The 20,753-nt window shown below is 54.8% G+C and overlaps 1 protein-coding gene across 3 annotated transcripts in view; it reads left to right on the forward strand.

Annotated features, from left to right (window-relative positions):
• The first annotated feature begins 473 nt into the window (after nt 1-473).
• Nucleotides 474-20,753, forward strand: part of LOC118658096 (obscurin-like) — a 68,717-nt gene continuing 48,437 nt past the window's right edge. The window contains exons 1-10 of one of the 3 annotated variants that reach the window (XM_036313063.1): nt 474-538; nt 3,609-4,617; nt 5,666-5,935; nt 6,025-6,285; nt 7,065-7,373; nt 7,865-8,131; nt 8,476-8,742; nt 9,196-9,480; nt 10,052-10,327; nt 13,032-13,307. In XM_036313063.1, coding sequence (XP_036168956.1) covers nt 3,633-4,617; nt 5,666-5,935; nt 6,025-6,285; nt 7,065-7,373; nt 7,865-8,131; nt 8,476-8,742; nt 9,196-9,480; nt 10,052-10,327; nt 13,032-13,307 — 3,196 coding nt within the window. In that variant the 5' untranslated portion in view covers nt 474-538; nt 3,609-3,632. Of the gene's footprint in view, nt 615-3,608; nt 4,618-5,665; nt 5,936-6,024; nt 6,286-7,064; nt 7,374-7,864; nt 8,132-8,475; nt 8,743-9,195; nt 9,481-10,051; nt 10,328-13,031; nt 13,308-20,753 lie in introns of all 3 variants that reach the window. The other 2 variants (XM_036313062.1, XM_036313064.1) reach the window with 2 other exon arrangements.

Genomic DNA, 20,753 nt, shown 5'->3' on the forward strand with positions numbered 1-20,753 from the left:
CTGCCATCCTCGCACTCCCTCTGTGCCCTCTGCACTGGTGTGGAAGCCACAGTTCTGAGCACAGACCAGTCACCCAATGTGACCAGTGTCAGCTCAGCCAGTTGTTCCTCCTGGATGGTCCCAGGTCCCCTGGGCATGATCCTGGGTCCCCTTGGAGGTGGTCTCTGTGCTCCTGGGCTTCTTCCCAGCCTGCTCTCCAAGATGCTGGTCTGAGGAGGGGTCCCAACCAGCTGGGGCCCTGCCCCACCCGCATCATCATCATTGCTGAAAGACAGGGTCTCCTCCTTCCGCCAGCTACCCCGAGCCTCTGCGCTTTGCCTATCTAGGGCCTGGGGTGAAACTCAATAGGGGCAGTGACAGCCAGGCTATTTTGAAGCTGGGCTGGGCTGCCTGGCCAGTGGTGGGGGCAGGGTGGGGGCGGGCTCAGTCTTCTCCAGCTGACAGCGTCTGCCTGTCCTCTGTCCCTGTCCAGTCTGAGGACCGGCCAGAGTGCAGGCTGCGGGCAGGAGTCCTGCCGGTCCTGGGCCCTTAGAGGAAGGTGAGACCTGGTGGCTCTTGCTCTACCGTCTGAGCCCCTGGCCTGGGCGCTGCCCTGAATTCCCCTGTTGAAACAGGTGAGAAGGCAGAGTGGGCAGGGGTAGGGGCCATCCCATGGCCCCCCATACCCCCCGCCCCCCCACTCCCTCCCCCGCAGGGTGGTTTGGCTGAAGGTCATGGTTCTGGGAGACTGTGGGGCCTGGGTAGGGTTCTGCTGCGCTGTGCTGCTCCCTGGCTGGGGGCCTGGATTCCAGCCCCTGCCCCTCAGCGACCTGAGCTGGGCTCTCATGCAGGGAGGGAGCAGCCAAGCTGCGAGCCTGGGGCCTTGTGGCCCATTCTGATCCACGGGCCTGGGGTCTGGCTAGCCCTGCCCCCAGCTTGGCTGAGATGGATGCCCGCTGACAGCTGGGGCTATTTTGGGCCTGTTGGCTCAGTGGTGGGGACAGCCAGAGGAGTAGTGACACCTGACTCCAGGAAAGAATTTCCCCGTGGTGTCCGGGAAATAGGACCCTGGGTCTGGGGGCTGAAGATCCAGGAACTGCCCTTGAAGTCTTTTCTGGAGGGTGTGGGGGCAGCAGAGTGGGGAGTGTCAGGAGGACCTGCTGTCAGGTCCTCCCACCCTGGCTCATTTGGAAAATGGTCCAGGGCCACCTGAACCCACACCCGAGAGTGGCCAAGTGCTGGAGAAGCAAGTGGCCGGGCTAGGGCGAGGAGGGTGGGGAACACCCCAGGTGGGGGGCGGTCTCAGCCCTGGGCCACTGAGGGATCCACAGGAAGGCACCTTCCAATAAGGCATCTGGGGGAGGAGGGGCCTCCTGTGAGGCTGGGGCTCAGGTTCTGGCTGGGTCCCCTCCTGAGGTCTGTCTCTGCCAACGTGGCAAGGGAAGGAGGAGGCCGCTGCAGATGTCCCTGTGCTCAGAGGTTGCCTTGTATGGTACCCTCCCTTGGTCTCCCGAACCAGAGAGGCTTCAGAGTCCTTGGGCATGTGCTCGGGGCGCCTGGCCCAGCTGACGGGTAGGGATGCCTGCCTGGCAGGGCTGCCTTGGGGCTCTGAGGCTGCCATGTCTCGGTGAGCCTCCTCAGATCCCATGGGGTCTGCTGCATCAGGGGTAGGGAGTGTAGGCTCTGGACAGGGAACAGGGTATCAGTAGGGTCCCCAGTGGCCTTAGAGGATCTCAGGATCTCTGCCCACCCTTGTCAGGCCAAGGGACAGCCTGTACATCTGCTGAGGCTGGGGTAGGATCCCCCTAAGCATGAGCAGAGATGGGAGCTCCCTCCCTGTCCTTCTGGCACCAGAGGTCCAGGCTGTGGAGTTGCCCCCTCCAACCCCCCCAACTCCTGAGCTGGAGCAGCTTCTCCGGCACCTGCTCTGGGTATGTGGGGGTGTGTGTGGGAGGTTCCATGTCCTGCCTTGGGGAACCCACACAATGACTATCTGATTTGGGGTGCTATTAGGAATAGCTCAGAGCTCAGGGTCCCAGGAGTCCTGGTGTCAAAGTAACCCTTCCAAAGAGGGATGCCAAAGCCCTGGGGGGCATCCATGGGCGGGGCATTGGTGGCTGCCCTCCCAGGTCTTCCCAGGCCCTCCCTGCCCGGCCTTGTGGGGGCAGCTGGTGGGGTGGGGGACAGAGGTGCTGACTGCACAGTGAGTCAGCAGGCTGCTCTGGGCTCAGCCTCCTTGAGGGAGATTAAGGGGGATTAAGTGCTGAGTCACAGGACCAGCAGCAGAGGACCCAGAAACATCCGCCTATCCTCTGGTGGTGGGCAGCCCATGCCTGGAGTTGGAGGTCCAGCTCCTAGGATGGAGGGAGTTAAAGCACTTGGTGACAGCCTGGGGCCCAGTGAGGCCCACTGTGCTCCCTGTTCTTACAGAAGCCCCCTCACCCACCTGTTCTGGGACCAGTGGGGGCTACCCCGGGTGGGTGGAGGCCAGAGTCACCTAAGACATTTAGCGCCCCTGGTGCCAGCCTTGTCTATGCAGGGTGACCAGGCAGTGAAGCCGCGGAATGAAAGGGCTGGGTGCGGCCCCCCAGGTTGGGTTCAGCTAGCCAGCTGGCCTAGAGGTCCCTGGCTCTTTCTGGGGGATCCTCTGCTGTCCTCTGCAGGCACGCTGCTGACTGGGCTGCCCAGATAGTCTTGCTCCAAAGGGAGGAGATAGGCACTCACAGTGAGGGGCCAGGCAGCCTGCTGGGCTGAGGGTGCTGTCTTGTTAGGAAGAGCTTGCTTGGCTATAGAGTTTTCATTTCTTCTCTGCTCACTGATGGGCACAACCCCCCAGGGGTGTGGGGTAGGGGACCCCAGGAGAGGTGCACCAGAGTTGCTGCAGGTGGGACAGATCTGTGCGTAGGGCTCCCTGTCATGGGCGTCACTGGGCAAGGGGCCTGACATGCACACAGCCCCCGCTGGAGCCCAAAGGCTTGGGGGAAGCCACTTGGGGGAAGAACAGTAATAAGGGGAGATTAAGGGAACACTGGGCTGAGGGCTGGAGGAAAGCCTGCGACCATGGGAGCAAAGAACCGCCCCCTCTGAGTGGAGGAGAGGCAGGCAGATTGCAGATTCTGACCCCGGGAGCCAGAAGTCTGTGGGAGGAGACAGGACACCTCCGGCAGTTGGAGTGGCTCAGGGGGGCACAAGCAGGTGCCGTGGGGCTGGTGGAGGGAGAGGCTGGCGCTAAAGCCTGATGCCTCACAGGGAGGGGGCAGCCTGGCTGCTGGCCTGGTGTTTGGGGTAGGTGCTCAGCTGGACCTGAAGTTGGGCAGCGGGACTGAAGCTGGGGGAGAGGCTGGAGATGCTTGCCGGTTAGGAGAACCTGTGTGGGGGTGGAGCCAGACCCCAATGCTCAGAAAGGGGCAAATGCGCACTTCTGAACCACCGTGCCTTCAGGTGATGTTGTCTGGGGTGGGGGCGGGGCACGGGACCTGGATGGGGGAGGGGCACGTGCAGGTGTCTAGCTGGATTCATGGGTTCTCTGAGTGGCACTGATGGGTGAGGTGGCCCGGTGGGACAAGGTGGCGGGCTCTGAGTGTGCCGGGGGCTTGTCTTCATTAGGACTTTTCACACCCGCCTCACAGGTCCCCCCACCCCTTCCTTCCACCATGGATCATTCCTCATTCAGCGGCGCGCCCCGATTCCTGACCCGGCCTAAGGCCTTCGTAGTGTCGGTGGGTAAGGACGCCACGCTAAGCTGCCAGATCGTGGGCAACCCCACGCCGCAGGTGAGCTGGGAGAAGGACCGGCAGCCGGTGGAGGCGGGCGCTCGCTTCCGCCTGGCCCAGGACGACGACCAGTACCGCCTCACTATCCTGGACCTGGCGCTGGGCGACAGCGGACAGTACGTGTGCCGCGCGCGGAACGCCATCGGCGAGGCCTTCGCCGCCGTGGGCCTGCAGGTGAACGCCGAGGCCGCGTGCGCGGAGCAGGCGCCCCACTTCCTGCTGCGGCCCACGTCCATCCGCGTGCGCGAGGGCGCGGAGGCCACCTTCCGCTGCCGCGTCCGCGGCTCGCCGCCCCTGGCCGTGAGCTGGGACAAGGACGGGAGGCGCCTGGGCGCGCCGGACGCCCCTCGAGTGAGCGTGGAGGCCAGCGGCGAGGCGAGCGCGCTGCGCATCCAGGCCGCGCGGCCGCGCGACGGCGGCACTTACACGGTGCGCGCCGAGAACCCGCTGGGCACCGCCAGCGCCGCCGCCGCGCTGACGGTGGACGCGGACGCGGACGCGGCAGGCCCGCCCGGCGCCTCCACCGCCGCCCTCCTGGCGCACCTGCAGCGGCGGCGCGAGGCCATGCGGGCCGAGGGAGCCCCGGCCTCGCCGCCGGGCGGGGGCACTCGCACCTGCACAGTGACCGAGGGCAAGCACGCGCGCCTCAGCTGCTACGTGACGGGCGAGCCCAAGCCCGAGACCGTGTGGAAGAAGGATGGGCAGCTGGTGGCCGAGGGCCGGCGACACCTGGTGTACGAGGACGCGCAGGAAAACTTTGTGCTCAAGATCCTCTTCTGCAAGCAGTCGGACCGTGGCCTCTACACGTGCACAGCGTCCAACCTCGTGGGCCAGACCTACAGCTCCGTGCTGGTCGTTGTGCGAGGTGAGCTGGGTGCCTGCCACACACACCTGCCGAAGTCACTGCCGGGAACACAAGCTAGGCTCCTCCCTGTCTGTCCAGTAGTGGATTCGGAGTTGGAAGTCCTGACAGCTCTGTCTTTAACCAGCCCGCAAAATGCCTGTCCCCTCAGCCTGTTCCCTGTCTTTGTGAGTCACAAGAGTAAAGAAGAAAGTGCTTTGTCACCAGCACCCCCTCCCCATGGGAGCTGCTGGGAATGCCTGGTAGCTGAGCCTGCCCTGTGCAGAGTGAGGGTGAGCCAGGCATCACTCTCCCCTGGACGCTAAGGGGTGTGTGTCTCCCTGACAGAGAGGGAAGGAGGGCAGGGGCAGGGACAAACCCTTGTGCTTTGGAGGGCTTGGGCCCAGTGGCTGCATGCAGCCTGAGGTGGCTCTGAGGCAGTTTGCAGGCTCTCGTCCAGGCCTGGGCAGGTGTGGGCAACACCGTTAGGTTTTGTTGAGAGGCCCCTTTATTCTTCCCTCCTAACACCAGCCTCTGGAGTGCTGGGGGTCCCAACTCCACCCTATTACACATCTCAACCACGGTAGGATTTGAACAGGGTGCATGGATCTTCCCGCACATGCCCCAGTTTCCTCGTTCTGTGGAGTAAATGCCCCTCCACCATGAGGGTCCCTGAGGAAGCTACAGGGAGAAGATGCGTGTGGCGCCATGGCGGGCCTTGGCCAGCGGGTCTTGGTCCTGCTGTCTTGCCTAGGGCTCTGGCAGGACCTGTTCCAGCGCTGAAGGCTGTAGCTTCACCTGCCTTTATTCTTCTTTCTCTTTCCAGACTGCTTCTATTTGGGGGCAGGGGCTCTTTTCTTTAATTTCTGTATCCTCTCCCTGCCCCTCTCCAGTTCTCTCACTCACCCTTGCCCTGCAGCCCCTCCAACCCCTGCTGGGACTTCTGCCCCCACCTCAGCACCTACTTGCCCTGCCCTGTGCCACCCACCACACTCCAGGTGCCCCCAGCCAAGTACCCCCTTTCTTTCCCTGCCCAGCCACCCTGCCCTGCTCATCAGCCCTCTCCCCGCAGAGCCCACAGTGCCCTTCAAGACGAGGCTGCAGGACCTGGAGGTGCAGGAGAAGGGGTCGGCCACGTTTCAGTGTGAGGTGCCGCTGCCGACCACGGAGGCCGTGTGGTACAAGGAAGAGACACGGCTGTGGGCCAGCGCCAAGTATGCCATCGAGGAGGCGGGCACAGAGCGCCGGCTCACTGTCCACAATGCTTCCACTGATGATGACGCGGTGTACATCTGTGAGATGGCCGAGGGCAGCCGCACGGTGGCCGAGCTCGCAGTACGAGGTGGGCAGGCAACACGACAGGGGGGGTCCATGAAACTGGAGGGGGGCAGGCTGTCCGGTTTGATTAACCCCTGGCTCTGGCCATCCTAGGCAACCTCACCCGAAAGCTCCCGAGAAAGACAGTGGTGCGAGTGGGGGACACTGCCATGTTCTGCGTAGAGCTGGCCAGGCCAGAGGGCCCGGTCCACTGGCTTCGGAATCATGAGGAGGTGGTGGCCGGGGGCCGAGTAGCCATCACCACTGAAGGCACATGCCACACGCTGACCATCTCCAAGTGCAGCCTGGAGGATGTGGGTGAGGTGGCCTTTGTGGCTGGGGACTGCCGGACGTCCACTCAGTTCTTGGTGTCAGGTAAAGGCCTGGAGTACCTCTCCAATGGAAGAGGTGCCCCTTGTCACCATCCGTGCTCTGGACCCAGGGCTGGCACACATGTGCTCAGTAGCTGCAGGAAGGGTGTGGGGCTCATTGCGTTCAGGCTGTGGTTCTGGTACCCTCAGACCCACAGATGTTTGCAGCCATCCCCCACTCTGGGCTCCCCAGGCGTTGACAAAATGGGAGACTTGGTAGCCTCTCATCCTACCAACCAAATTAGAGGTGCAGATTGTTCTAGAAGCACAGTGTGTGGTTGTGTGTGTGTGTGTGTGTCCTGTGTGAATATGTCTTCTCTCTGTGGCCTTTAGTATCTACATTGTAGATTGAGCGGTGGTTCCCTTCCACTCCTGCCCTCCCCAACAGGGCTAACTCTTGGCCGGGGGCAGGGGGATGCCCCTCCATAGGGCCCCAGCACCTCAGGAGGGTCACTGTGCCCTGCTTCAGCCACTGTCTAGCCAAGACCCCAATGCACTGAACTGGAAGGTGTCTGTCCCCAAACCACATGGCAAGCTTATGGTGGTCCTGGGCCCAATGTGGCTGCTGCAACTAGAGAAATGGTCACAGGTTGGGACCAGGGATCATGGGCTTACAGCTTCCCCTCAGGCTGGCCTTCCACCTTGGCTGTGGCCATTTCAGACCATCAGAGCAGTGCCCCCTAGGAGGGCTGGAGATTCTGTGCCCCTCTCCTCCAGGGTGATCCTGGATCTGGGGTCAGGGAGGGGCTCCCAGTTGGTGACAAGGACCTGTGTTCTGCCCAGCCCCCAGGAAGCCACCACCACACACCCCTGAGGCCCCTGTGGTGAAGGCCAAGACAGAGAGTTCCGTGACTCTCAGCTGGTCCCCACCACCCCATGGGGACCACCCTGTCACCATTGATGGCTACGTGGTGGAGAAGAAGCGATTGGGCACCTACACCTGGAGCCGATGCCATGAGGCCGAGTGGGTGGCTACACCTGAGCTGACTGTGAACTGTGTGGCTGAGGAGGGGGACTTCCAGTTCCGTGTGTCAGCTGTAAACAGCTTTGGCCAGAGCTCCTACCTTGAGTTCCCAGGGACTGTCCACCTGGGTAAGTATGGAAGGTTCTGTTCCCATTGGCTTCCAGGTAATGGCCTGCAGGGCGCCTGCTGCTGAATCACCCAGACTTAGAGCATAGCCCAGCCTTGGTGAGGCCACAGTGATTCATGGAGCCTCTTTATTGGTGGGGTGAGGGGGTGGGCGGGGGGGAGTTACTAGGGTCCTGATGTTGGAGCCTCCTCTGTGGGAAGGGGAAGGGACTCTGAGACAGGACTTGAGGCCTCTAGGAACCTATCTGTGCCCACCAGCCCCAGGGGACCAGGCTGCACAGCTGCACCCTCCACCTCTGGTGTGTAGGATCCGGAGGGGATCTTGGGTGGTTCTAACTTATCCCTGCTCAGTCCTGAACCCTTCCATCTCTCATGGTTGCCATGGGCCTGTCTGACAGGCTTTCTGGAGATGGGGGCACATGTGCCCAGGCTCTGGGGGGGAAGAAGAGGGGAGGCCAGGTGCCCTGCTTGTCCTGAAGTCCCTACCCTGCAGCACCCCAGCTGGCTGTGAAGACGCCTCTGAAGGCAGTGGAGGCGGTGGAGGGCAGTGAGGTGACCTTCTCTGTGGACCTCACTTTGGTCTCTGTGGGCGAGTGGTTCCTGGATGGGCAGGCGCTGAAGGCCAGCAACACATATGTGATCCGCTGCGAGGGCACACGGCATGTCCTCACCATCCGCTCAGTACCTGCCAGCCTGCATGGTGCTGAGCTCAAGTTTGTGGCCAATGGCATCGAGAGCAGCATCCGCATGGAGGTCCGAGGTAGGGGGACGCCAGCCCATGACCCCTGGGGACTCTCTAAGTTCTATTTCCTCTAAGGGTGGGGGCAGGAGTGGGACCTGTGACCCTAGGCCCAAGGCTCCTGGGGTGTGCTAGTGGATTGCTGGGTATGTGGCCTGTGCAAGCAGGACCCAATGGGGTGGGGGGTATGTGAAGCAGCTTGCCCAGCTTGGCGGGTGTCCTCAGCCACAGGGTTTGAGTGGACTAGGGGCTGGGGGCTTCTGATGACACAGAGGCTCATGTCTCCATCTGTCTGCTCTCCTTTCCCTCCTCCTCCACTCTCTGTCACCTCCACACCCTCTCTTTCCACCTGTGGGGGCCCCCAGGGCTGACCACCAAGCATCCAACAGAAGTTCGGGAGGTGCTGGCCCGACTACACGAGGAGGCACAGCTCCTGGCAGAGCTGTCAGACCAGGCTACGGCGGTAACGTGGCTCAAGGACGGCCGAGCACTGCCCCCAGGCCCCAAGTACAAGGTGCAGGCTTCAGCAGGACAGCGGGCACTGCTGGTGCGGGATGTGGCGCGGGACGACGCTGGCCTGTATGAGTGTGTCAGCCGTGGGGGCCGCATCGCCTACCACCTGTCAGTTCAAGGTGTGTGTGTTCACATGTGTCCACGTCCTTCTGGCCACTGCTATAGCTACAGCATTCTGTACCCCAACTCTGGGCAGGCTCTAGGGGTTTAGGGCAGTGGGAACTGTTGTTCTCTATGGCGGGGTAAGTTAGGGGGCATTTTCAGGTGACTGTGGGGACTGTGGCTCAGGTTACCGCTGTTATGGGTGGGGGAGGGGTAGGCTCAGGTGACTCCATGGAGACAGTGGGGGCATGGGAGGGTGCTCACTCTACCCCATGGAAAAGTGGGGGCCAGGGCTTTGTTCACTAGAGGGAGGGACCCTGTGGGGAAGTCCTACCAGTCCATGGCACTGGGTGGCTGGAAGTCAGCAGCAGACCCTGTATGAAGGGGACCCTGGGCTGGGCTGAGCCAGAGTTCCACCTGGGACCCTCCATTTGCTACTGTGTGCTCATAGGCCTACCCCCTACCCCCAGCTGCCCTCGCAGGACTCACACCCTTTCTGCACAAAGACTCGGCGGGTGGCTGCGTGGACACGGTGGCCGGGGGTCCAGCCCACTTTGAGTGCGAGACTGCGGAGGCCCATGTGCCCGTGCGCTGGTTCAAGGATGGCTTGGAGCTTGGCCACTCCTCGCACTTCTCACAGGAGGATGTGGGCACACGGCATCGACTGGTGGCCAACTCAGTCACCAGGCAAGATGAGGGCACCTATTCATGCCGTGTGGGCGAGTACTCGGTGGATTTCCAGCTGCGTGTCTGTGGTGAGTGGGCAACTCTAGGGCTTGGTGGGTGGGGAGAAGGTCTGGCTACATCTGGGACTTGCAAGGTAGAGCTGCTAGGCTCTTCATTGCTTATGTGAATGCTTGGGGTGGGACAGCTGCTTCGATTTGGGGAAAGAAATTACCCACAAAATTAACACTGAGATGGATGAACAATGCAAAATAAGAAGGAACTGTGAAGTTCTTGTTTTCCTTTTAAAGATCAAAGGAGGCTGAGAGGACCCAAAAGGTGCTGGCAGCATCCTCAGTGGGATAGATTCGGATCTCAGTGATTGTGAGGTCCTGGCTACTTCTAGAAGCCACTGGGGCCGCTTGGTGCATTCTCTGAGTCCTGCTGCACCCTCCTTGCACCCAGGAGAAGCTCTGCCAGCCCCCCATGCCTCCTTCTGTTCGAGGCACCAGTCAGGCCCCCTGTGCCTGGGAGGGCTGTGCTGTAGTACCCGATCCCAAAAGTTCCTCATGGGGACCTGTGGTTGCCTGCATCTGAGCCTCGTTGTGGCTTCAGGGCTCACCTCTGTGGGGCCTCTGACTGTGCATCCCTCCCTGTCCCCAGAACCCACGGTGGTGTTTGCCAAGGAGCAGTCGGCACACAGCGAGGTGAAGGCCACGGCCGGGGCCAGTGCCACGCTGAGCTGCGAGGTGGCCCAGGCTCAGACGCAGGTGACGTGGTACAAGGATGGCAAGAAGCTGAGCGGGAGCTCGAAAGTGCGCGTGGAGGCCACGGGCTGCACCCGGCGGCTGGTGCTGCAGCAGGCGGCGAAGGGGGACAGCGGGGAGTACAGCTGCGAGGCCGGGGGCCAGAAGGTCACCTTCAACCTAGATGTCCCAGGTCGGTTCTTTGGTGGCACTAACTTAGCCGTGTGTGTAGGTAATGCCTCCAGCCGGACACACCTGGGGCTCTTTCCGCTGGACCTCACCTCTTTAGCCTTCTATCCTCCATCTCCCATATCATCCCAGTGGTGGGGCCAGACCAGGCTGGGTGGGCAGAGTGTGAGCAGAAGGGAGAGGTGTTCCTGTACAAGCTGAGTGGTGCTCACGTTTTGCTCAGTCATAGTTCCCAGCCCCTGCCAGAGACTTCTGGGTGCCCCTCTCCAGCCGGGACTCGGGCTCTACCTTTCACGTGGAGTCTGAGGTAGACCAGACCTCTCTTACCTGTGTTATGTGAATTTCCTACTCCCCAAGTCCTGGTAGCTCCCAAATGCCCGGGGCCGGCAACACGGGCAGAGACACGTTTGAATTTCATTACAACAGAAAGTGGGGAAGTTCCTGCCCCCCAATCTTACTTGGATCCATCTCAGACTGAACAGGGTGTTAGCAAATTGTAGTTTCTTTGGGCACTCCTTTGCATGTGGATGTAGAAGTTACTGAATCCTCATTGTCCCCAACTCTAGATCCATGTTTTCTTGCAAGGTCTGTGCAAAAATTAAAAAGAGAGCACAAGATCTGCATGTGTGGCGGGGACCTGTACCTTTGAGGTCTGAAATTCTCTTCCTAAAGTACATCTCGGTTTCTTTTTTTTTTTTTTAAATATATTTTATTGATTTTTTACAGAGAGGAAGAGAGAGAGATAGAGAGTTAGAAACATGGATGAGAGAGAAACATCAATCAGCTGCCTCCTGCACATCCCCCACTGGGGAAGTGCCCACAACCCAGGTACATGCCCTTGACCGGAATCGAACCCGGGACCTTTCAGTCCGCAGGCCGACGCTCTATCCACTGAGCCAAACCGGTTTCGGCTCCGTTTCTTTTTGAGTCCTGTGTCATAATACCCTGGGAATCTCATGTATAGATTTTGACATGGAGAGGAATAAGGAGCTTCTCCCACACTGCACGCCTTGTTGAAGACAAGTAACTATAGCGATAGCCCTTGACTGCTGAGTCAGTATTTATGTCATAGTATTTCCTAAGGACACATGTGTATTTGTCCCTGTCCTGTGTATTCACAGAGATGTCTGTGAACTAACTGTATTTTCATTTTGCTAGGAGAGTTTTAACCTCAAATCGACTTCCAGGTGCCTCTATATAACAGTTTGGTGTTATATCTGTGTACCATAATAGCTCGTGAGTGTGTATCGATACAAAAAGAATCCAGCAAACATTTTTAATTGTTACTTTAGGAGAATATTACAAATTATTTTGTAGGAGTAAATGTGAAAAGTTTTGAGAAATTGACCAAATTATTAGAAAACTTCATGAAAAGTGGCATAAGATTTGACATCTCAAATACTCCTACAACTGTTTCAATAAATGGAACCACAAATAAAAGTTCTTATAGGTGAAGATGACACCCCAGTGGCCCCACTGGGAATTTGTGTGAACTATCCTGTAAGGAAATTATTGCTTGTTCATGGAGATCCTTCTAGAGCTAGAGAAGGAAATACAGTCCCTGGCTTATTACGTGGCACCAGAATGACATCTATCACCACCATCTGATAGGGAGAATTCAAAGTATGGGCCAATGCATTGTGGAGCCCAAGCCCAAAATCTGAAGTTTAGTAGAATCAAAATGAATCGGCAGTGTATTAAGAGGACTATGCACTATAGTGAAAGACACGGCCCGGGTGTGTGAGCACTACAAAGGTCAGCAAATCAACATAAATCATGACGTGAGCAGATTGAAACTAAAGTATGAAGCGATCGCCTCATCAATGCAGAGTTGAGTTTGATAACATTTAATGTCAGAAATGTGGAAGAAACAGTTTATCAACATCTCTCCATGCCGCAGATTCTGAACCAATTAGAAATAAAACGGTTCATCCTTCTTCTGATAAATGACACTGAAGGAAATCCAGCTAACCACACTAAGTGACACTTGAAAGCTGTGCCTGTGAGATCAGGGACCAGGCAACGGGGCTCACAGTCACCGCTTTTGTCAGCAGGAAAGCAGGAAATAAAGTGAAACATGCAAAAGTGTGAAAAAACGGAAGTGGAATTCCGATAATATGCCTAACGCAAAAGATAAATTATTGGACTTGGTGGGAGTGGGGAGAAATATTATGGTGTCCAAAATGCCCATGAACAGACACACCGCAGAAGAGCAAACAGTAAAGACCGAAAGCATAGCAAAGGTCCACCACTTTGTGAGTCATCCAAACCATGGGAGAGACAGGCTCAGGAGGCACAGCTCAGTGCCCTAGGTGGCCAGCAGGTGACACAGGGAGTGCGGGTGGGAGGTGGAGCCCAGGAACTGTCCCTCGCTGGGTGGGAATGCTCCCTGCACAACCGGGAAAGACTTGGTGTCCTGGGGAGGGTGTGTGCACACCTCATGGTCTGCAGTCCCTGTGCTCGAGGGTGTGTGTGTGCTCCGGAGAAGTCCTTCACGGTGTCTCCAGCAGGGACCGCTCCCTGGGCAGTGGTCCATGTGCAGATGAATGAGCTACTTGTGCTGAGAAGGTGCTGGGGCTTCTGCGGGTCACACAGAGCCTTGAGAATTTTCCCGTCCTGCCACCTCCCAGCTGAGTCCTTCTGTCCCCAGTGCTGTCCTCCTGGTTGAGAAAATATCTTTGACCCTGTGCGTCCCTCCCTGTCCCCAGAGCCCACGGAGGTGTTTGCCAAGGAGCAGTCGGCACACAGCGAGGTGAAGGCCACGGCCGGGGCCAGTGCCACGCTGAGCTGCGAGGTGGCCCAGGCTCAGACGCAGGTGACGTGGTACAAGGATGGCAAGAAGCTGAGCGGGAGCTCGAAAGTGCGCATGGAGGCCACGGGCTGCACCCGGCGGCTGGTGCTGCAGCAGGCGGTGAAGGGGGACAGCGGGGAGTACAGCTGCGAGGCCGGGGGCCAGAGGGTCACCTTCCATCTGGATGTCACAGGTCAGTTGACGAAGCAAAAGTTTGAGCACTCTGGGAACAGGCCTGGAGATGTGTTTCAGTGTGTGTGCAGGGGCAGCAGTCAGCAGCCTCATCAGGGCCTGTTCAGCCAGTTATTTGGTGTTGAGTAACAGATATCCCCCAAGCCAAGAGGCCTGGAAGAACAGTTGTTACTGTCCGATTCTGTGGGTCAGGGCTCAGTGGGGGTGGCTCATCTCTGCTCATGTGGTTTGGTGGGGACAGAAGGAGCCAGCCTGACCTTATTCATGCCTCTGATATACCAATTAGGATGGCTCCTAAGGGTGGGTCTGGTGGGGCTGACAGGTCTCTCTTTTCTGTGACGTTGGCTGGGCTCACTTCTCTTTCTGAGACCCCGTTCTCTTCTGGTGGTATCTCACTCACAGGCCTTTTTCTCCATGTGGCCAGCCTGGCCTCCTTCACACAGTGTCTGGGTTCCCTCAGAGAATGGTGGATACTATAGGGCTTGCTAATATCTATTTTCAGCCATCCCAGAATGTTACCCCCTTGTGTCCTGTTGTGCAAAGCCAAGTATAAGGCCAACTTGATTCCAAAGGGGGAGAAGTAGAGCAGTGGCTCCCTGAGGACCACATCCAATAGTCTCTCACAGGGACATCGCAGGGACTCAGGCTCTGTCTGTCTCTAATTCTTTGCCATCCTGAGCGTTTAACCGTTTTCATTCTAATGCCCATGGTCACAAGATGGCTTTCACAGCTATAGCCAGCACATTCAAGATGGGAAGAATTTGCAAGGGATGTTTTTAAACAAAAACAAAAACTGCTGTGTAACAAATGATTACAAACTCAGTGGCTTAAAACAATGCCTATTGATTGGATCACAGTTCTGTAGGTAGGACGTCCGAGCATGGTGTGGCTGGATTTTCAGCTCAGGGTCTCAGAGGCCGGAATCCACATGCCATTGGTTGAGTCCTCTGGGAGTCCTCTTCCAAGCTCATCTAAGTTGTTGGTGAATTCCATCCCTTGCGGGTCTGAGTGTGAGGCTGTTTCCTGGCTGGCTGGCAGATGGAGGCCGCTTTTGGTCCTTGGCCATATGGTCCCTCCCTCTTCAGGCCAGCTGTGGAGAATCCCCCTGAGTCCAATCTTCGGCCAGAAAGAGCTCTTCCCCTTCAGGGCTCCCCTGATTAATTCAGGCCCACCTAGGGTCATCTCCCTTTTGATGAACTAAGAGCCAGCTGACCTGGGACCTAAATTCTTTCTGCAGAATCGCTCACAGCAGTGTGCACATGGATTAATGTGTTTGGCGGGCTAGCTTGGAGAGACTGTGAGTACCCTGGGCAGGGAGCTTGGGGCATTTATATCTAGCACTGGGTGTCACCTGTTGTCTCTTCTGTTTGGAAGGCAGGGGCTCTCCTTTCTGAGAGCCTGAAGCATGTTTTCCCACAGCCATGCCCTGCTCCAGGTAGCCTGGGAGGTGAGCCCCTGACCTTCCTGTCTTGTCAGTGGGACATCGGGACTGGAGGAGGTGGGTCTGTTGAGGGGGCTGTGTGGCAGGTTGGCCCATGCCCACATCAGGATGGTCACACCCTTCAAGGCTGGCTGTGGAGGGATCAGAGTATGGACAAGGTCAGATCTCACTCTTGCCTCTTACACAGCCCCCTCAACAGACCCACCTCCTCCAGTCCCGATGTCCCACTGACAAGACAGGAAGGTCAGGGGCTCACCTCCCAGGCTACCTGGAGCAGGGCATGGCTGTGGGAAAACATGCTTCAGGCTCTCAGAAAGGAGAGCACCTGCCTTCCAAACAGAAGAGACAACAGGTGACACCCAGTGCTAGATATAAATGCCCCAAGCTCCCTGCCCAGGGTATTCACAGTGACCTTGGGCAAGTTGTTAATGTCCTGTACCCCTGTAATTCACACCCATATGGGACTTCAGATCACTGTGGCCTTATGTGGAAATAGGGTCTCTGCAGATATCCTCACTTGATGATCTCTAGATGAGATGATCTGGATGAGGTGGGCCCTGAATCCAATGGGGTCCTTATAGAAAAAAGAAGGGGAGATTTGAGACACACACAGGGAGATGGCCATGTGACAACAGAGGCAGAGATGGGGTGATGTGGCCACAAGCCCAGGGATGCTTGATGCACCAGAAGCTGGAAGGGGAAGAAAGGACCCTCTTTGGAGCTCCAGATGGAGCATGGCCCTGTAACATCTTGATCTTGGGCTTCTGGCCTCCAGACCTGCAGAGGATAGATACCTGTTGTTTTTAGCTTCCGTGTGTGGTCATTTGTTCTAGTCTCCCTCGGGCCTCCTACAGTTATCCTCTGTGTCTCAGTGTTCTCATTTGTGAAGTGGGGGTGGTAATAGAGCTTCTAGAGCAGTGCTGAAGGACTGCCCCCTAAGCCCATCCCTGCTGCTCTGCAATGGCACGGGCCACATCCTGCCACCTCCCTCCAAGGCAGTGTGGGTTCTGACCACTGGACTGGGTTCTGGGTATGAGGTAGGCAAGGGAAAGGGTCTGAGCTTGCTTGATGGGCCAGAGATCCAGGCAGCAGGCCCTCATGTTGGTCCTGGAGGAGGAACCCAAGTGTGTCGGGCTGGCAGTACAACAGGAACTGTGCATGTGTCAGGGTGTCCAGAATGCTCTGGATGGCAGCAGCTGGCTGTGTCTGAGGATTGGGCAGGAGGCTGAGCAGGAACCGTGTTGGATTATTAAGGCCAACCTTCTCAAGCCGTGTTTTTTCTTTGGAACACACCACTCTAAAGTAGGACCCAGAGACCTGTGTGTTCACAGGCCCACGCGGCTTTGTCAAGTTTATGCACAGCGAGGTGATGCTCTTACACCCGGGGCAGAGCTTCCTTGGGATGTATAGTGAGGGGCTGGAGGCCCACAGGCCTCTGGGCTTCACCCCAAACTGGTGGTCTTTGCATAGAGTTTTCTTTAAAATGAATTCTTTTTTAAAACATTTTTATTGATTGATTTGAGAGAGAGGGAAAGGATGGGCGAAAGAGAGATTTGTTGTTCCACTTATTTATGCATTCACTGGTTGATGTTTGTATGTGTCCTGACCATGTGAGCAAAGGTTTTTTGTAGTCTCTCTCTTCCGTTCCATTGATCTGTGTGTCTGCTTTTGTGCCAATACCACAGCACTGTTATGATTATTATAGTTTTGTAGTATAGTTTGAAATCAAGGAGTGTGATACCTCCAACTTTGTTCTTCTTCCTCATTCATGGTTGGCTATTCATAGTCTTTTGTGATTCCATATAAATTTTAGGATTCTAGTTCTGAAAAGAATGTCATTGGTATTTTGATAGGAATTGCATTGAATCTGCGTGGTCATTTTAACAATATTAATCCTTCCTATCCATGAGTATGTCTTCAATTTCTTTCTTCAATGTCTTATAGTTTTCAGAGTACAGGTCTTTCACCTCCTTGGTATTTATCCCTAGGCATTTTATTTATTTATTTATTTTTGATGCAGTTGTAAATGGGATTGGTTGCTTAATTTTTTTGTCTGATTGTATAGGAAAGTGATGGATATCTGTATATGAACTTTATATCCTGCTACTTTATTGAATTCTTTTATTAATTTTACTAGAGGCCCAGTGCATGAATTTGTGCATGGGTGGGGTCCATAGGTCTGGCCAGCGATTGCGGCCCATCCGGGCCGGGCTGGCCACAGTGAGGGACCGTGTGAGGTTGGCTGGCCGGGGAGGAGATGCTGTGGGAGGTTGGCTGTGGGAGCGCACTGACCACCAGGGAGCAGCTCCTGCATTGAGCGTATGCTCCCTGGTGGTCAGTGCACATCATAGCAACTGGTCAACCAGTTGTTCTGGTCATTTGGTCATAATGGTTGCTTAAGCTTTTATATATAGATTAACTTTTTTGTGGAATCTTTAGGTTTTCTATATATAGTACCATGTCATCTGCAAATCGTGACAGTTTTACTTCTTCCTTCCTAATTTGGATGCCTTCTATTTCTTTTCTTTTTTCTTTAAATATATTTTATTAATTTTTTACAGAGAGGAAGGGAGAGGGATAGTTAGAAACATCGATGAGAGAGAAACATCGATCAGCTGCCTCCTGCACACTCCCCACTGGAGATATGCCCACAACCAAGGTACATGCCCTTGACTAGAATCGAACCCGGGACCCTTCAGTCCACAGGCCGAAACTCTATCCACCGAGCCAAACCGGTCAGGGCTCTTTTCTTTTTTTTAATATATTTTCATTGATTTCAGAAAGGAAGGGAAAGGGAGAGACAGAAACATTAATGATGAAAGAGAACCATCGATCGGCTGCCTCCTGCATGCCCCCAACTGGGGATCGATACTGCAACACAGACATGCACCCTTGACCTGAATCGAACCTGGGATCATTTAGGCCGATGCTGTATCCACTGAGCCAAACCAGCTAGAGCTTTTATTTCTTTATCTTTTTGGATTGCTGTGGCTAGGACCTCAGTACTATCTGTACATATAAAAGGCTAATATGCTAAGTGTCCAACAGTCTGGGTAATGACGTCATGTAGCAACGCCCGGCTTCCTCTCCCTAGCAACTAACTAGCCTCCTTGGAGTTTCTTCAGCCAGGAACATGACTTGCTTTATAGTGGAAGCATTTTACTCTGTAACCAAATGTCTGTGAAGCGTTTTCATGTGCCTCATCTCATTTGATACTCACAGAAGTCCTGGAGTAGGTAGAGAGGAGACTTGGTGGAATCTTATTTTCTTTTCATTAGCTGGAAAACGGAGATTTAGAAAGCTTAGAAACTTGACCCAATTGAAAAGAAGTAAGAAATGGTGGACCATGAAAATGACTTCAGGTTTTCTCACTAGCAGAATATAGTCAAACACTGCTGCAGTTAAATATTTTACCCTTTGTTCTCCCTGTGTGATGTACAATAATAATCTGCTTCGTGTTGATATTTACTGCTGTGTTGATGACAGTTATCTGAAAGAGAAGTTTGGGTGCTTCACTGGGCTGGAAAAAGTTTAGCTAAGTTAGAAAGCAGGTCTAATTAAGCAAGTTTATTATCCTATCTAATAATAGAGAAACATGGTAATTAACTGTAACTTTGCTACCCTTCCCATTGGCTAATCAGCGAGATATGCAAATTAACTGCCAACCAAGATGGTGGCCAGCAGCCAGGCAGCTGAAGTGAACAGGAGGCTTGCTTGCTCCAGTGATGGAGGAAGCCAAGGTTCCCCGCCTGCCGCTGCCGGCCTCTGAGCTGCAGTCTAAGAAACAATGTTGCAATTATAGAAGGTAAATAAATTCCAGAAACCTGCTTCCAGCCGTCAGAGCTGGAGCTAGCAGGACCGCAACAGTGTTACAGTTATAGAACCCAAACAAACCCAGATTCCTGCTTTCAGCAGCTGAGGTCTCAGAGCTGGAGCCGAGCCTCAGAGCTAAAGCTGGCTCTCAGCTCCAGTGACAGCCATAGAAGGTAAATAAATCCCAGAATAAAAAAAAAGAAAAAAAGGAGAGGTTGGGAGCTTCAGTCACCCGCCAGCTTGAAAACGGCCCTCAGCCCCTCACCCAGACTGGCCAGGCACCCCAGTGGGGACCCCCACCCTGAGGGGGGTGTGACCAGCTGCAAACAGCCATCATCCCCTCATCCAGGCTGGCCAGGCACCCCAGTGGGGATGCACACCCTGAAGGGGGTGAGACCAGCTTCAAACAGCCATCATCCCCTCATCCAGGCTGGCCAGGCACCCAAGCGGGACCCCCACTCTGATCCGGGACACCATTCAGGGCAAACCAGCCGGCCCCCACCCATGCACCAGGCCTCTATCCTATATAGTAAAAGGGTAATATGCAAACTGACCCTAACAGCAGAAGGACTGGGAATGACTGGTCACTATGACACACACTGACCACCAGGGGGCAGACGCTCAATGCAGGAGCTGCCCCCTGGTGGTCAGGGCGCTCTCACATGGGAGGAGCTCTGCTCAGCCACAAGCCAGGCTGATGGCTGCCAGTACAGCAGTGGTGGTGGGAGCCTCTCCTGCCTCCTCAGCAGCGCTAAGGATGTCCGACTGCAGCTTAGGTCTGCTCCCTGCTGGCAAGTGGGCATCCCCCGAGGGCTTCCGGGCTGCCAGAGGGATGTCTGATTGCCATCTTAGGCCCAATCCCCAGGGGAGCGGGCCTAAGCCAGCAGGTGGTCATCCCCTGAGGGGTCCCAGACTGCGAGAGGGCACAGGTCAGGCTGAGGGACCCCCCTCCCTCCCCCCCCGAGTGCACAAATTTTTGTGCACTGGGCCTCTAGTATATTTATAAAAGGCTAAGTTGACTCGTGCAGGAGCGATACATATAAAGTTCTTGCTGGAGCCAATCGCATGTGTGTGTTTCCATCTGTCATTGTTGATTGTGAATTTGGTTGACATTTCTATTATAGAGAAAGGGCGAATAGCGATATTAAAATATTTCTTTTAATTAATTTCCTTTCAATGTGCATGAATTCGTGCACTGGGCTACTAGTATTGAATAATAGTGGTGAGAGTGGGCATCCATGTCTTGTTCCTGATCTTAGAGGAAGAGTTTTTAGGTTTTCATCATTGAGTGTGATGTTAGCTGTGGGTTTATCAGGCCTTTATTAAGCTGAGGTAAGTTTCTCCTATACGCACTTTGTTGAGAGTATTTTGTTTGTTAATCCTCACCCGAGGATATTTTTTCACTGTGGCTAGAACTTCCAGTACTATGTTGAATAAGAGTGCTGAAAGTGGACATTGCTGTCTTGTTTCTGTTCTTAGGGGAAATGCTTTTAGTTTTTTGCCCATTGAATATGATTTTGGCTGTAGGTTTGTCATATAGGGCCTTTATTATGTTGAGGTATGACCCCTCTACTCCACTTTGCTGAGAGTTTTTATCAAAAAAGGGTGTTGGATTTTGTTGAATGCTTTTTCTATGTCAGTTGACATGATCATGTGATTTTTGTCTTTCACTGTTTATGTGATGTATCACATTTATTGATTTGTGAATGTTGTACCAGATTTGCATTCCTGGAATAAATCCTACATCCTCATGATGTGTGATCTTTTTTAATATATTGCTGGATCTGATTTGCTAATATTTTGTTGAGGATTTTAGCATCTATGTTCATTAGGGATATTGGCCTGTAATTCTCTTTATTTGTAGTGTCTTTATATGATTGTAGTATTAGGATAATGCTGGCCTCATAAAAAGTGCTTGCAAGTGTTCCTTCCTCTTGGATTTTTTGGAATAGTTTGAGGAGTATAGGTGTTAGTTCTTCTTTGAATGTTTGGTAAAATTCCCCTGTGAAGCCATCTGGATAAAGCTTTTGTTTGCTGGGAGTTTTTTGATGACAGTTTCTATTTCATTAGTTGTTATTGGTCTCTTGAGATTTTCTGATTCTTCCTGATTCAGATTTGTAAGATTGTATTTTTCTAGGAATTTGTCAATGTCATCGAGATTTTCCAGCTTGTTGGCATATAGTTGTTTAATCC

Source organism: Myotis myotis, unplaced genomic scaffold, assembly GCF_014108235.1.
Source record: "Myotis myotis isolate mMyoMyo1 unplaced genomic scaffold, mMyoMyo1.p scaffold_m19_p_6, whole genome shotgun sequence".
Lineage (NCBI taxonomy): Eukaryota > Metazoa > Chordata > Mammalia > Chiroptera > Vespertilionidae > Myotis > Myotis myotis.